Raw genomic sequence first — 17,500 nt, 5'->3', positions numbered from 1 at the left:
TGATAACTCAAGTTATGACCACAAAGGAAATTTGACTTCCGCTTTTAACCCAACCCCTCTGAAAAACAAACACACACAGAGGCTTTAAAGAGAGAGGGGGGGGGGGGACTGCCACACTAAGTGCCTTGCTCAAGGGCACAACGACAGACAACAGACTACTTTAGACCAGAGCCCTATAGAACCCTATTCCCTATATAGTGCACTACTTTAGACCAGAGCCCTATGGAACCCTATTCCCTATATAGTGCACTACTTTAGATCAGACCCCATTGATAAGAATCCTAATGGCTCTGGTCTAAAGTAGTGCACTATATAGGGAATAGGGTTCCATAGGGCTCTGGTCTAAAGTAGTGCACTATATAGGGAATAGGGTGCCATAGGGCCCTGGGCTAAAGTAGTGCACTATATAGGGAATATGGTGCCATAGGGCTCTGATCTAAAGTAGTGTACTATATAGGGAATAGGGTGCCATAGGCCTCTGGTCTAAAGTAGTGCACTATATAGGGAATATGGTCCCATAGGGCTCTGGTCACACACACACACACACACACACACACACACACACACACACACACACACACACACACACACACACACACACACACACACACACACACACACACACACACACACACACACACACACACACACACACACACACACACACACACACACACACACACACACTGCCTGCCGCAGCACACTGACATACGGCTGGTATCTTATACTCTCTTTTTGAAACAGACCGCTGGTCTGGAGGGTTTAACTGGTTTCAGGATCCTAACTCTGCCCTCCTTCTACTGGTCTGGAGGGTTTAACTGGTTTCAGGATCCTAACTCTGCCCTCCTTCTACTGGTCCGGAGGGTTTAACTGGTTTCAGGATCCTAACTCTGCCCTCCTTCTACTGGTCTGGAGGGTTAACTGGTTTCAGGATCCTAACTCTGTCTCTCTCTCTCTGTCTCTCAAATCAAATCAAATTTCATTAGTCAAGTGCGCCAAATACAATAGGTGTAGACCATATAGTGAAATGCTTAAAAAAATAAGAAATAAAAGTAACAAATAATTCAAGAGCAGCAGTAAAATAACAATAGCGAGGCTGTAAACAGGGGGGGTACCGGTACAGAGTCAATGGACGGGGGCACCGGTTAGTCGAGGTAATATGTACATGTGGGTAGAGTTAATAAAGTGACTACATAGTCTGAGTAGCGATTTGATTAGATGTTCAGGAGTCTTATGGCTTGGGGATTAGAAGCTGTTTAGAAGCCTTTTGGACCTTGGCGCTCCGGTACCACTTTCCACTCGGCAGCAGAGAGAACAGTCTATGACAAGGTGTTGGAGTCTTCGACAGTTTTTAGAGCCTTCCTCTGACACCGCCTGGTCTAGAGGTCCTGGATGGCAGGAAGCTTGGCCCCAGTGATGTACTGGGCCGTACACATTACCCTCTGTAGTGCCTTGCGGTCGGAGGCCGAGCAGTTGCCATACCAGGCAGTGATGTAACCAGTCAGGATGCTCTCGATGGTGCAGCTGTAGAATCTTTTGAGGATCTGAGGACCCATGCCAAATCTTTTTAGGCTCCTGAGGGGGAATAGGTTTTGTCGTGCCCACTTCACGACTGTCATGGTGTGCTTGGACCATGTTAGTTTGTTGATGTGAACACCAAGGAGCTCTCAACTGGCTGCACCGCAGCCCCGTCGATGAGAATGGGTGCTCGGTTTCATGTTTTAATTGGGAAGATATCTCATCCAAACTCTAATGTTAACTTATAGTAGAGAGTTGTTGGTTTGACTTGTAATAATAAATACACGTTTTATTCACTTCAATTATTCTACAATTATTGCTGAAACTTTCCACTCAACAACAACTGATACAGAGAAACCTCTAGAGCCAGCAGGGATCAACCCCTACCCCACCTGTCAGGTGTCCTCCTCTAGAGCCAGCAGGGATCAACCCCTACCTCACCTGTCAGGTGTCCTCCTCTAGAGCCAGCAGACACCAACCTCACCTGTCAGGTGTTCTCCTCTAGAGCCAGCAGACATCAGAGGTGTTCAGAGCCAGACATCACCTGTCAGGTGTTCTCCTCTAGAGCCAGCAGACATCAACCCCTACCTCACCTGTCAGGTGTTCTCCTCTAGAGCCAGCAGACATCAACCCCTACCTCACCTGTCAGGTGTTCTCCTCTAGAGCCAGCAGACATCAACCCCTACCTCACCTGTCAGGTGTTCTCCTCTAGAGCCAGCAGACATCAACCCCTACCTCACCTGTCAGGTGTTCTCCTCTAGAGCCAGCAGACATCAACCTCACCTGTCAGGTGTTCTCCTCTAGAGCCAGCAGACATCAACCCCTACCTCACCTGTCAGGTGTTCTCCTCTAGAGCCAGCAGACATCAACCTCACCTGTCAGGTGTTCTCCTCTTGCCGTTGTCGTTGAGGTCTAGGAGTAGTTCTGAGGAGTCGACGGGGGAGGTGGTAGAGGAGGTGTCCAGGAGGAGCTGTTCGTGTTGTGCCAGGTACTGAGCTGGGTTCTGCTTGGCCAGACGGGCACAGTGCAGCAGCTCCCGCTGTAGGAGTGGCAGGTTGGCCTGTAGAGGGAAAGACAGTGGTCACGATCGGGAACTGCTGGGGGGCTGACTGACAGACAGTACACAACACAAAACTGTATATTACCTGGCATCATCTGACATACTACATGGAAATAGTGACTATTATTTAGAGATATATCTAAATGTGGTCTCTGTGTCTCTCAAACATATATCCTCTATCTGAAGAGAGTACCCAATCATTATCCTCTATCTGAAGAGAGGAGCCAATCATTATCCTCTATCTGAAGAGAGTACCCAATCATTATCCTCTATCTGAAGAGAGTACCCAATCATTATCTTCTATCTGAAGAGAGGAACCAATCATTATCCTCTATCTGAAGAGAGTACCCAATCATTATCCTCTATCTGAAGAGAGTACCCAATCATTATCCTCTATCTGAAGAGAGTACCCAATCATTATCCTCTATCTGAAGAGAGGAACCAATCATTATCCTCTATCTGAAGAGAGGAACCAATCATTATCCTCTATCTGAAGAGAGGAACCAATCATTATCCTCTATCTGAAGAGAGGAACCAATCATTATCCTCTATCTGAAGAGATGACCCAAACCATTATCCTCTATCTGAAGAGATTACCCAAACCATTATCCTCTATCTGAAGAGAGTACCCAAACCATTATCCTCTATCTGAAGAGCGGACCTAAACCATTACCCTCTATCTGAAGACAGGTCCCAAACCATTACCCTCTATCTGAAGAGATGGCCCAAACCATTACCCTCTATCTGAATATAGGACCTAAACCATTACCCTCTATCTGAAGAGATGACCCAAACCATTATCCTCTATCTGAAGAGATGATCCAAACCATTACCCTCTATCTGAAGAGAGTACCCAAACCATTACCCTCTATCTGAAGAGATGACCCAAACCATTACCCTCTATCCGAAGAGAGTACCCACACCATTACCCTCTATCTGAAGAGTACCCAACCATTATCCTCTATCTGAAGAGATGACCCAAACCATTACCCTCTATCTGAAGAGAGTACCCAATCATTATCCTCTATCTGAAGAGAGGAACCAATCATTATCCTCTATCTGAAGAGAGTACCCAAACCATTACCCTCTATCTGAAGAGAGTACCCAAACCATTACCCTCCATCTGAAGAGTACCCAACCATTACCCTCTATCTGAAGACAGGACCCAAACCATTACCCTCTATCTGAAGACAGGACCCAAACCATTACCCTCTATCTGAAGAGAGTACCCAACCATTACCCTCTATCTGAAGATAGGACCCAAACCATTACCCTCTATCTGAAGAGAGTACCCAACCATTACCCTCTATCTGAAGACAGGACCCAAACCATTACCTTCTATCTGAAGAGAGTACCCAAACCATTACCCTCTATCTGAAGAGAGTACCCAACCATTACCCTCTATCTGAAGACAGGACCCAAACCATTACCCTCTATCTGAAGACAGGACCCAAACCATTACCCTCTATCTGAAGACAGGACCCAAACCATTACCCTCTATCTGAAGACAGGACCCAAACCATTACGCTCTATCTGAAGACAGGACCCAAACCATTACCCTCCATCTGAAGAGTACCCAACCATTACCCTCTATCTGAAGAGTACCCAACCATTATCCTCTATCTGAAGAGTACCCAACCATTACCCTCTATCTGAAGAGATGACCCATCCATTATCCTCTATCTGAAGAGATGACCCAAACCATTACCCTCTATCTGAAGAGATTACCCAACCAGTATCCTCTATCTGACGAGAGGACCTAAACCATTACCCTCTATCTGAAGAGTACCCAACCATTATCCTCTATCTGAAGAGTACCCAACCATTACCCTCTATCTGAAGAGAATACCCAACCATTATCCTCTATCTGAAGAGTACCCAACCATTATCCTATATCTGAAGAGTACCCAACCATTATCCTCTATCTGAAGAGTACCCAACCATCATCCTATATCTAAAGAGTACCCCACCATTATACTCTATCTGAAGAGTACCCAACCATTATCCTATATCTGAAGAGTACCCAACCATTATCCTATATCTGAAGAGTACCCAACCATTATCCTCTATCTGAAGAGTACCCAACCATTACCCTCTATCTGAAGAGTACCCAACCATTATCCTCTATCTGAAGAGTACCCAACCATTACCCTCTATCTGAAGAGAGTACCCAACCATTATCCTCTATCTGAAGAGTACCCAAACATTATCCTCTATCTGAAGAGTACCCAACCATTATCCTCTATCTGAAGAGATGACCCAACCATTATCCTCTATCTGAAGAGAGAAACCAATCATTATCCTCTATCTGAAGAGAGGAACCAATCATTATCCTCTATCTGAAAAGAGGAACCAATCATTATCCTCTATCTGAAGAGAGGAAGCAATCATTATCCTCTATCTGAAGAGATGACCCAAACCATTAACCTCTATCTGAAGAGATGACCCAATCATTATCCTCTATCTGAAGAGTACCCAACCATTACCCTCTATCTGAAGAGATGACCCAAACCATTATCCATCTGAAGAGATGACCCAAACCATTATCCTCTATCTGACGAGAGGACCTAAACCATTACCCTCTATCTGAAGAGTACCCGACCATTATCCTATACCCGAAGAGTACCCAACCATTATCCTCTATCTCTCCCTCTCTCTCTGTCTCTCTCTCTCCCTTTCTCCCTCTATCTCTCTCTTCTAAGCAGGGGGGATTGAAGGGGGGAGGAGAGGGTCGCCGGGTGACATTAGCCGGATGAAAACCCCCAGCCAACCTAATGCACATTGTTGCAGCTGCGCTCAGGTCTCTTCCATCTCTATCAGACACCTATAAAAGCCCTGTTCCCGCTCACCACTCCCTGCCATATGGTCTTTGGCATTAAATGCCCGGTAGACGGAGAGAGAGAGAAACGTGTTCATTTCCAACACTCCCTACTGACTCCCAACCATATGGCTGAAGATATGGAGATATGAGAGAGAGAGAGAGAGAGAGAGAGAGAGAGAGAGAGAGAGAGAGAGAGAGAGAGAGAGAGAGAGAGAGAGAGAGAGAGAGAGAGAGAGAGAGAGAGAGAGAGAGAGAGAGAGAGAGAGAGAGAGAGAGAGAGAGAGAGAGAGAGAGAGAGAGAGAGAGAGAGAGAGAGAGAGAGAGAGAGAGAGAGAGAGAGAGAGAGAGAGAGAGAAAGAGAGAGGAAAATCAATGATTGTACAGGCAAGTAGGCCATATGTCCAAAAACAGTGAGGTGGAAACTGAGCTGCACTTCCTAACCTAACCTGTCAAATATATGACCACATTAGAGACACATATTTCCCACAGACCACACAAAGAATTTGAAAACAAATCAAACATGGATAAACTCCCATATCTGTTAGGTGAAATGCCGCAGTGTTTCACAGCAGCAAGATTTGTGGCCCTTTGTCATCATAAAAGGAAAACAGTGAAACACAAATGTAATTACAATTTAGCTCGACCATTACTTCAGACGAGCAAATTACTTCTACGCTCGCTTCGAAGCAAGCAACACTGAAGCACGCAACACTGAAGCAAGCAACACTGAAGCACGTGACACTGAAGCAAGCAACACTGAAGCAAGCAACACTGAAGCAAGCAACACTGAAGCACGCGACACTGAAGCAAGCAACACTGAAGCACGCGACACTGAAGCAAGCAACACTGAAGCACGCGACACTGAAGCAAGCAACACTGAAGCACGCGACACTGAAGCAAGCAACACTGAAGCACAACACTGAAGCACGACACTGAAGCAAGCAACACTGAAGCACGCGACACTGAAGCAAGCAACACTGAAGCACGCGACACTGAAGCAAGCAACACTGAAGCACGCATGAAGAGTGCATGAATTTATAAATACGTTTGATTGATGATTATCAGCTGTTCTGTACGACTGTGTGATCCATATATGATAATATATAATAATAATACATAAAGATACGACCTTTAAACAAGTCAACATTAACATCAACATTAACATCAACATTAACATCAACATTAACATCAACATTAACAAGGCTGTAGGGCCAGACGGATTACCCGGACGTGTAATTTCGTCGGTAGCCATGAAGTGCTTTGAAAGGCTGGTCACATCAACAACCTTATACCATAAACCCTAGACCCACTTCAATTTTGTATACCGCCCCAACAGATCCACAGATGATACAATCTCTATTGCACTCCACACTGGACCTTTCCCACTTGGACAAAAGGAACACCTCTGTGAGAATGCTGTTCATTGACTACAGCTCAACGCGTTAGCACCATATAGCCCTCAAAGCTCATCACTAAGCTAAGGACCCTGGGACTAAACATCTCCCTCTGCAACTGGATCCTGGACTTCCTGACGGGTCGCCCCCCAGATGGTAAGGGTAGGTAACAACACATCTGCCACGCTGATCCTCAACACTGGAGATCCCCAGGGGTGCATGCTCAGTCCACTCCTGTACCCCCTGTTCACTCATGACTGCACGGCCAGGCTCGACTCCAACACCATCGTTAAGTTTTCCGACGACACAACAGTGGTAGGCATGATCACCGACAACGATGAGACAGCCGATAGGGAAGACTGAGCACGGCCCCATCCTCATCGACGGGGCTGACAAACTAACATGGTCCACATCATCAACAACCTAACATGGTCCAAACACACCAAGACAGTCGGGAAGAGGGCATAACCAAACCTATTCCCCCTCAGGAGACTGAAAAGATTTGGCATGGGTTCTCAGATCCTCAAAAAGATCTGCAGCTGCACCATCGAGAGCATCCTGACTGTTTGCGTCATTGCCTGGTTTTGCTCAGCCTCCGACGGCAAGGCACTACAGAGGGTACGGACCAGTACATCAGGCCCTATATACCAGGTGGTGTCAGAGTAAGGCCCTAAAAATGGTCAAAGACTCCAGCCACCCCAGTCATAGACTGTTCTTTCTGCTACTGCAAGGCAAGTGGTACTGGAGCGCCAAGTCTCGGTCCAAGAGGCTTCTAAACAGCCTCTACCGAACATTCCTTCAATTCAGTGTCCCAGTCCCTGCAGATGAAAAACATCCCCACAGCATGATGCTACCACCACCATGCTTTACTGTAGGGATGGTGTTCTTGGGGTGATGAGAGGTGTTGGGTTTGCGCCAGCCATAGCATTTCCTTGATGGCCAAAAAGCTACATTCTAGTCTCATCTGACCAGAGTACCTTCTTCCATATGTTTGGGGAGTCTCCCACATGCCTTGTGGCAAACACCAAACATGTTTGCTTATTTTTTCTGGCCGTTTCTTCCGTAAAACCCAGCTCTGTGAAGTGTATGTCCATTACATCCAAATAAAAATCTATTTAAATTACAGGTTTTAATGCAACAAAATAGGAAAAATGCCAAGTGAATACTTTTGCAAGGCACTGGTTATTTATACTTATTATTATTATTATTATTATTATTATTATTATTATTATTATTATTATTATTGTTGCTACTGTTGTCCCGTTGACAACATTGATTAATAGGAGTATTTATGTTAATATTGTAAATCTCCATATACATTGTACATTGTTAACGTCAGTGAATTGAAATTGAATTTAATTGAGTGAAAGGGGGAACTGGTGAGGAAAGAGAGAAAGAAAAATAGAGAGAAAGACAGAGCGGTGACAGAGAGAGAAGGACAAAATAAAGGAAGTCTTGGTTAAGTGTTGAGTTGGTTCTACCTGACCCCTATAAATCAGTATACTAGTATACAATATAGTATATATAATATAATATAGTATAGTAGAGCCTGATGTTGAATCATTAGTGGATGGATACAGAGGGACCAGGCTGTTCATGTTTCTGTGCTCATGGAGAAAAACAACAACAAAGCTAAATCTGCGTCCCAAATTGCACCTATTCCCTACTTAGTGCACTACTTTTGACCAGAGCCCATGTGGAATAGGGTACCAGAAGTAGTGCACTGAATAGGGAATATGGTGCTATTTGGGATGCTCACCAAACAATAGATGCCCAACAGACTAGAATAGAGTGACCAGGGAGAGACAGGGGGTCAGACCAGTCCAGACCCCCCCTCAACTAGACTCATGATATTTCACTAGGCCAAATTATCTTTCCACTTAAAATCCTGAATAAAGAGAGATTGAAAAAATAAATCCATGAAAATGAAATGAGGTCCAATAGAACTGGAAATTCAATGCTTCTAGGCCTTCTTCCATCCAAGGAATGAAGGAATGAAAAACAGACTAACGAAATATACACATCTGCGTCTCAGCTCTGCGGCTGGTTAAATGGTTTCCAGATCTGGCTGTGTGTCTGTCGTCCCTCCTTGTGAAATACGACTTACCTTCAGGAACGGGATGACAAAAGGTCGGAGAGGGAAGTTGGTCGCTTCTTGCAACTTGGAGTGGAATTCCTCTATGGTTAACGTTGAATTCTAGGTCAGAGTAAAGATAGAGAGACAGAGAGAAAAAGAGAGCGAAAGAGAGAGACACACAGAGAGAGAAACAGAGAGACAGAGAGAGAGAGACAGAGAGAGAGAGACAGAGAGAGAGAGACAGAGACACAGAGAGACAGAGAGAGAGAGAGGGACAGAGAGACAGAGAGACAGAGAGAGAGAGAGGGACAGAGAGACATAAATACAGAGAGACAGAGAGAGAGAGAGAGAGAGAGAGAGAGAGAGAGAGAGAGAGAGAGAGAGAGAGAGACAGAGAGACAGAGAGAGAGAGAGAGAGAGAGAGAGAGAGAGAGAGAGAGAGAGAGAGAGAGAGAGAGAGAGAGACAGAGAGAGAGAGAGAGAGAGAGAGAGAGAGAGAGAGAGAGAGAGAGAGAGAGAGAGAGAGAGAGAGAGAGAGAGAGAGAGAGAGAGACAGGGAGAAAGAGAGAGCGAATGAGAGAGAGAGAGAGAAAGAGAGAGAGACAGAGAGACAGGGAGAAAGAGAGAGCGAAAGAGAGAGACACAGTGAGAGAGAGAGAGAGAGAGACACAGTGAGAGAGAGAGAGACACAGTGAGAGAGACCTGAAGACATATGGAATACATTATATGATAATAAGTTATTGGAAGCTAACTATGTCCTGTCAGGGATTGAATGATTTTAGTTTAATGGAAGACATATGGAGAGAGTAAAAGTCTAAGAACTGGCAGGCAGAGCTAGTTTAGGTACTGCTTCTATTCAATACAATGTGTGTTACCACCACTAACATCAGAAGACCATAGTGCTCTGGTCAAAAGGGTATATAGTGCCATCACATGCCAGTCTTTTACCATACATACAACTGTGTCTCTAGATAACCGTGGCATGTAATGTATGTACCATGTATGCACAGCATAGACCCACACCTGTGTTTATCTGAACGTGGAGGATGGGGAGATAGTGTTTATCTGAACACGGAGGGTGAGGAGATAGTGTTTATCTGAACGCAGAGGGTGAGGAGATAGTGTTTATCTGAACGTGGAGGGTGAGGAGATAGTGTTTATCTGAACGTGGAGGGTGAGGAGATAGTGTTTATCTGAACATGGAGGGTGAGGAGATAGTGTTTATCTGAACGTGGAGGGTGAGGGGGCACAGGAACACATTTTGGAACCCCTGGTTTACAGACTCACCACCAGCCCCAGCACCAGAGTGCGGACGCGTTCTCCGATCTCAGGCGAGATGTCGTTGCCGAACTGCTGTAGTGTGGTGAGGAAGCGTTTCAGCTTGCTGAGCTGCCGGGCGCCACACGCTGGAGGGAGTTGCTTATTGGCCAGCGAGGAAGAGCAGGAGGAGCTAGGGCCGTTGCTGAAGCCATTTGGTGGCGAAGGCGCTCCGTTCAACGCCGTGGGGGAGTGGCTGTTGTTGCCGTTGGTTACTAGAGACACAAAGAAGATGGAGAAAATAACAAAAGGTCCAACACAACACAGTATTAAAAAAGTGATTGGATTTGACTGAATAGTTTATGATTCAATGAAAAACTATTATTATTATTTTTTTGTGTAGAAAACAACACTAGGGTTAAACACAACAATAAAATAACACTAGAGTTACACACTGTCTGTCTGTCTGTCCGCCCGCCCGCCCGCCCGCCCGCCCGCCCGTCCCTGTCTGTGTCCGTCCGTCCGTCCGTCAGTCCGTCTGTCCGTCTGTCTGTATCCCTGTGTGTGTGTGTGTGTGTTTGTGTTTGTGTGTGTGTGTGTGTGTGTGTGTGTGTGTGTGTGTGTGTGTGTGTGTGTGTGTGTGTGTGTGTGTGTGTGTGTGTGTGTGTGTGTGTGTGTGTCAGTACTTACATGTAGTAGGTGTGAAGGAGCTGGTTCGAGGGGCTCCCTGGGTGGTTGGAGGAGGAGGAGGCATGGTGGTTGGAGTTAACCTGGATTGTGTTTTCACATCCGCAGGTGAGTCGGGCATAGTGGAGCACTTCTCAGTGTGATCTGGAGACACAGAGGAGGAATACACTGTTTTAGGTACATGTAGGTAACATGGTCATTTAGGTAACATGGTCATGTAGGTAACATGGTCATTTAGGTACATGTATGTAACATGGTCATGTAGGTAACATGGTCATTTAGGTACATGTGGGTAACATGGTCATTTAGGTAACATGGTCATTTAGGTACATGTATGTAACATGGTCATATAGGTAACATGGTCATTTAGGTACATATAGGTAACATGGTCATGTAGGTAACATGGTCATGTAGGTAACATGGTCATTTAGGTACATGGTCATTTAGGTACATTTAGGTAACATGGTCATGTAGGTAACATGGTCATTTAGGTACATGTAGGTAACATGGTCATTTAGGTACATGTAGGTAACATGGTCATCTAGGTAACATGGTCATTTAGGTACATGTAGGTAACATGGTCATTTAGGTACATATAGGTAACATGGTCATTTAGGTACATGTAGGTAACATGGTCATGTAGGTAACATGGTCATTTAGGTACATATAGGCAACATGGTCATTTAGGTACATGTAGCTAACATGGTCATTTAGGTAACATGGTCATTTAGGTACATGTAGGTAACATGGTCATTTAGGTAACATGGTCATTTAGGTAACATGGTCATTTAGGTAACATGGTCATTTAGGTAACATGGTCATATAGGTAACATGGTCATTTAGATACATGTAGGTAACATGGTCATTTAGGTACATGTTGGTAACATGGTCATGTAGGTAACATGGTCATTTAGGTACATGTAGGTAACATGGTCATTTAGGTACATGTAGGTAACATGGTCATTTAGGTACATGTAGGTAACATGGTCATTTAGGTACATGTGGGTAACATGGTCATTTAGGTACATGTAGGTAACATGGTCATTTAGGTACATGTGGGTAACATGGTCATTTAGGTAACATGGTCATTTAGGTAACATGGTCATTTAGGTACATGTAGGTAACATGGTCATTTATGTACATGTTGGTAACATGGCCATGTAGGTAACATGGTCATTTAGGTACATGTAGGTAACATGGTCATTTAGGTAACATGGTAACATGGTCATTTAGGTAACATGGTCATTTAGGTAACATGGTCATTTAGGTAACATGGTCATTTAGGTAACATGGTCATTTAGGTACATGTAGGTAACATGGTCATTTAGGTACATGTGGGTAACATGGTCATTTAGGTAACATGGTCATTTAGGTAACATGGTCATTTAGGTACATGTAGGTAACATGGTCATTTAGGTACATGTTGGTAACATGGTCATGTAGGTAACATGGTCATTTAGGTAACATGGTCATTTAGGTACATGTAGGTAACATGGTCATATAGGTAACATGGTCATTTAGGTACATGTAGGTAACATGGTCATTTATGTACATGTTGGTAACATGGTCATGTAGGTAACATGGTCATTTAGGTACATGTAGGTAACATGGTCATTTAGGTACATGTAGGTAACATGGTCATTTAGGTACATGTGGGTAACATGGTCATTTGGGTAACATGGTCATTTAGGTAACATGGTCATTTAGGTACATGTGGGTAACATGGTCATTTAGGTAACATGGTCATTTAGGTACATGTAGGTAACATGGTCATATAGGTAACATGGTCATTTAGATACATGTAGGTAACATGGTCATTTATGTACATGTTGGTAACATGGTCATTTAGGTAACATGGTCATTTAGGTACATGTAGGTAACATGGTCATTTAGGTAACATGGTCATTTAGGTAACATGGTCATTTAGGTACATGTAGGTAACATGGTCATTTAGGTAACATGGTCATTTAGGTAACATGGTCATTTAGGTACATGTAGGTAACATGGTCATTTAGGTAACATGGGGTAACATGGTCATTTAGGTACATGTAGGTAACATGGTCATTTAGGTACATGTAGGTAACATGGTCATTTAGGTACATGTAGGTAACATGGTCATTTAGGTAACATGGTCATTTAGGTAACATGGTCATTTAGGTAACATGGTCATTTAGGTACATGTAGGTAACATGGTCATTTAGGTAACATGGTCATTTAGGTACATGTAGGTAACATGGTCATTTAGGTAACATGGTCATTTAGGTACATGTAGGTAACATGGTCATTTAGGTACATGTGGGTAACATGGCCATGTAGGTAACATGGTCATTTAGGTACATGTGGGTAACATGGTCATTTAGGTACATGTGGGTAACATGGTCATTTAGGTACATGTAGGTAACATGGTCATTTAGGTACATGTGGGTAACATGGTCATATAGGTACATGTAGGTAACATGGTCATTTAGGTACATGTGGGTAACATGGTCATTTAGGTACATGTGGGTAACATGGTCATTTAGGTAACATGGTCATTTAGGTAACATGGTCATTTAGGTACATGTAGGTAACATGGTCATTTAGGTACATGTAGGTAACATGGTCATTTAGGTACATGGTCATTTAGGTAACATGGTCATTTAGGTAACATGGTCATTTAGGTAACATGGTCATTTAGGTACATGGTCAGGTAACATGGTCATTTAGGTACATGTAGGTAACATGGTCATGTAGGTAACATGGTCATTTAGGTACATGGTAACATGGTACATGTAGGTAACATGGTCATTTAGGTAACATGGTCATTTAGGTAACATGGTCATTTAGGTACATGTAGGTAACATGGTCATTTAGGTAACATGGTCATTTAGGTAACATGGTCATTTAGGTACATGTAACATGGTCATTTATGTAACATGTCATGTAACATGGCCATGTAGGTAACATGGTCATTTAGGTACATGTAGGTAACATGGTCATTTAGGTACATGTAGGTAACATGGTCATTTAGGTACATGTGGGTAACATGGTCATTTAGGTAACATGGTCATTTAGGTAACATGGTCATTTAGGTACATGTAGGTAACATGGTCATTTAGGTACATGTTGGTAACATGGCCATGTAGGTAACATGGTCATTTAGGTACATGTAGGTAACATGGTCATTTAGGTACATGTAGGTAACATGGTCATTTAGGTACATGTAGGTAACATGGTCATTTAGGTAACATGGTCATTTAGGTAACATGGTCATTTAGGTAACATGGTCATTTAGGTAACATGGTCATTTAGGTAACATGGTCATTTAGGTACATGTAGTAACATGGTCATATAGGTAACATGGTCATTTAGGTAACATGGTCATTTAGGTACATGTATAACATGGTCATTTAGGTAACATGGTCATTTAGGTCATGTAGGTAACATGGTCATTTAGGTAACATGGTCATTTAGGTACATGTATGGTCATTTAGGTAACATGGTCATTTAGGTACATGTCATGGTAACATGGTCATGGTAACATGGTCATTTAGGTAACATGGTCATTTAGGTACATGTAGGTAACATGGTCATTTAGGTACATGTAGGTAACATGGTCATTTAGGTAACATGGTCATGGTAACATGGTCATTAGGTACATGTAGGTAACATGGTCATTTAGGTACATGTAGGTAACATGGTCATTTAGGTACATGTTGGTAACATGGTCATGTAGGTAACATGGTCATTTAGGTAACATGGTCATATAGGTACATGGTCATGTAGGTAACATGGTCATTTAGGTACATGTATTTAACATGGTCATATAGGTACATGTATGGTAACATGGTCATTTAGGTACATGTAGGTAACATGGTCATTTAGGTACATGTAGGTAACATGGTCATGTAGGTAACATGGTCATTTAGGTACATGTTGGTAACATGGCCATGTAGGTAACATGGTCATTTAGGTACATGTAGGTAACATGGTCATTTAGGTACATGTAGGTAACATGGTCATGTAGGTAACATGGTCATGGTCATTAGGTATGTACATGGTCATTTAGGTAACATGGTCATTTAGGTAACATGGTCATTTAGGTACATGTAGGTAACATGGTCATTTAGGTGTAGGTAACATGGTCATTTAGGTACATGTTGGTAACATGGTCATGTAGGTAACATGGTCATTTAGGTAACATGGTCATTTAGGTACATGTAGGTATGTAGGTAACATGGTCATTTAGGTACATGTAGGTAACATGGTCATTTAGGTACATGTAGGTAACATGGTCATTTAGGTACATGTAGGTAACATGGTCATTTAGGTACATGTAGGTAACATGGTCATTTAGGTACATGTAGGTAACATGGTCATTTAGGTACATGGTCATGGTAACATGGTCATGTAGGTAACATGGTCATTTAGGTAACATGGTCATTTAGGTACATGTAGGTAACATGGTCATTTAGGTAACATGGTCATTTAGGTACATGTAGGTAACATGGTCATGTAGGTAACATGGTCATTTAGGTACATGTAGGTAACATGGTCATGTAGGTAACATGGTCATTTAGGTACATGTAGGTAACATGGTCATATAGGTAACATGGTCATTTAGGTACATGTTGTAACATGGTCATTTAGGTAACATGGTCATTTAGGTACATGTAGGTAACATGGTCATTTAGGTACATTTAGGTAACATGGTCATGTAGGTAACATGGTCATTTAGGTACATTTAGGTAACATGGTCATTTAGGTACATGTAGGTAACATGGTCATTTAGGTAACATGGTCATTTAGGTAACATGGTCATTTAGGTAACATGGTCATGTAGGTAACATGGTCATTTAGGTACATTTAGGTAACATGGTCATGTAGGTAACATGGTCATTTAGGTACATTTAGGTAACATGGTCATGTAGGTAACATGGTCATTTAGGTAACATGGTCATTTAGGTAACATGGTCATGTAGGTAACATGGTCATGTAGGTAACATGGTCATTTAGGTACATTTAGGTAACATGGTCATGTAGGTAACATGGTCATTTAGGTAACATGGTCATTTAGGTAACATGGTCATGTAGGTAACATGGTCATTTAGGTACATTTAGGTAACATGGTCATGTAGGTAACATGGTCATTTAGGTAACATGGTCATTTAGGTAACATGGTCATGTAGGTAACATGGTCATTTAGGTACATGTAGGTAACATGGTCATTTAGGTACATTTAGGTAACATGGTCATTTAGGTACATGTTGGTAACATGGCCATGTAGGTAACATGGTCATTTAGGTAACATGGTCATTTAGGTACATGTAGGTAACATGGTCATTTAGGTACATGTAGGTAACATGTTCATTTAGGTACATGTAGGTAACATGGTCATTTAGGTACATGTAGGTAACATGGTCATTTAGGTACATGTAGGTAACATGGTCATTTAGGTACATGTAGGTAACATGGTCATTTAGGTACATGTAGGTAACATGGTCATTTAGGTACATGTTGGTAACATGGCCATGTAGGTAACATGGTCATTTAGGTAACATGGTCATTTAGGTACATGTAGGTAACATGGTCATTTAGGTAACATGGTCATTTAGGTACATGTTGGTAACATGGCCATGTAGGTAACATGGTCATTTAGGTACATGTAGGTAACATGGTCATTTAGGTAACATGGTCATTTAGGTACATGTAGGTAACATGGTCATATAGGTAACATGGTCATTTAGGTACATGTTGGTAACATGGTCATGTAGGTAACATGGTCATTTAGGTACATGTAGGTAACATGGTCATTTAGGTACATTTAGGTAACATGGTCATGTAGGTAACATGGTCATTTAGGTACATTTAGGTAACATGGTCATTTAGGTACATTTAGGTAACATGGTCATTTAGGTAACATGGTCATTTAGGTAACATGGTCATTTAGGTAACATGGTCATGTAGGTAACATGGTCATTTAGGTAACATGGTCATGTAGGTAACATGGTCATTTAGGTACATTTAGGTAACATGGTCATGTAGGTAACATGGTCATTTAGGTAACATTTAGGTAACATGGTCATGTAGGTAACATGGTCATTTAGGTAACATGGTCATTTAGGTAACATGGTCATTTAGGTAACATGGTCATGTAGGTAACATGGTCATTTAGGTACATTAGGTAACATGGTCATGTAGGTAACATGGTCATTTAGGTAACATGGTCATTTAGGTAACATGGTCATGTAGGTAACATGGTCATTTAGGTACATTTAGGTAACATGGTCATTTAGGTAACATGGTCATGTAGGTAACATGGTCATTTAGGTAGGTAACATGGTCATTTAGGTAACATGGTCATTTAGGTAACATGGTCATGTAGGTAACATGGTCATTTAGGTACATTTAGGTAACATGGTCATGTAGGTAACATGGTCATTTAGGTAACATGGTCATTTAGGTACATTTAGGTAACATGGTCATTTAGGTAACATGGTCATTTAGGTAACATGGTCATTTAGCGAGTACAATTCATCCAAATCCACAGAGCAGGCAAATACACTGTTTTCCATATATAGGCTGTCATGCCAATTCCCTCCCTCCGGAGCTCGACGTCGCCAGGGTACTAACCACCAGTCCTGGCAACCCACATTGAGCACACCTGGCAACCATCATTGCGCACCTGGCAACCATCATTGCACACC

At 42.6% G+C, this 17,500-nt stretch overlaps 1 protein-coding gene across 1 annotated transcript in view; it reads right to left on the bottom strand.

Annotated features, from left to right (window-relative positions):
- LOC124043069 (protein CBFA2T1-like) overlaps positions 1–17,500 on the bottom strand; it is a 182,961-nt gene that overhangs the window by 30,355 nt on the left and 135,106 nt on the right. The window contains exons 2-5 of the mRNA XM_046361242.1: positions 10,818–10,958; positions 10,158–10,402; positions 8,901–8,990; positions 2,394–2,578 (exon numbers count right to left, since the gene is read on the bottom strand). Of these exons, the coding sequence (XP_046217198.1) occupies positions 2,394–2,578; positions 8,901–8,990; positions 10,158–10,402; positions 10,818–10,935 (638 nt within the window). The 5' untranslated portion in view covers positions 10,936–10,958. The remainder of the gene's footprint in view (positions 1–2,393; positions 2,579–8,900; positions 8,991–10,157; positions 10,403–10,817; positions 10,959–17,500) is intronic.

This window comes from Oncorhynchus gorbuscha, linkage group LG09 (assembly GCF_021184085.1).
Source record: "Oncorhynchus gorbuscha isolate QuinsamMale2020 ecotype Even-year linkage group LG09, OgorEven_v1.0, whole genome shotgun sequence".
In the NCBI taxonomy this organism is placed as follows: domain Eukaryota; kingdom Metazoa; phylum Chordata; class Actinopteri; order Salmoniformes; family Salmonidae; genus Oncorhynchus; species Oncorhynchus gorbuscha.
The sequence above is the reverse complement of the archived record's forward strand: the minus strand, read 5'-3'. Positions and strand labels throughout refer to the sequence as shown.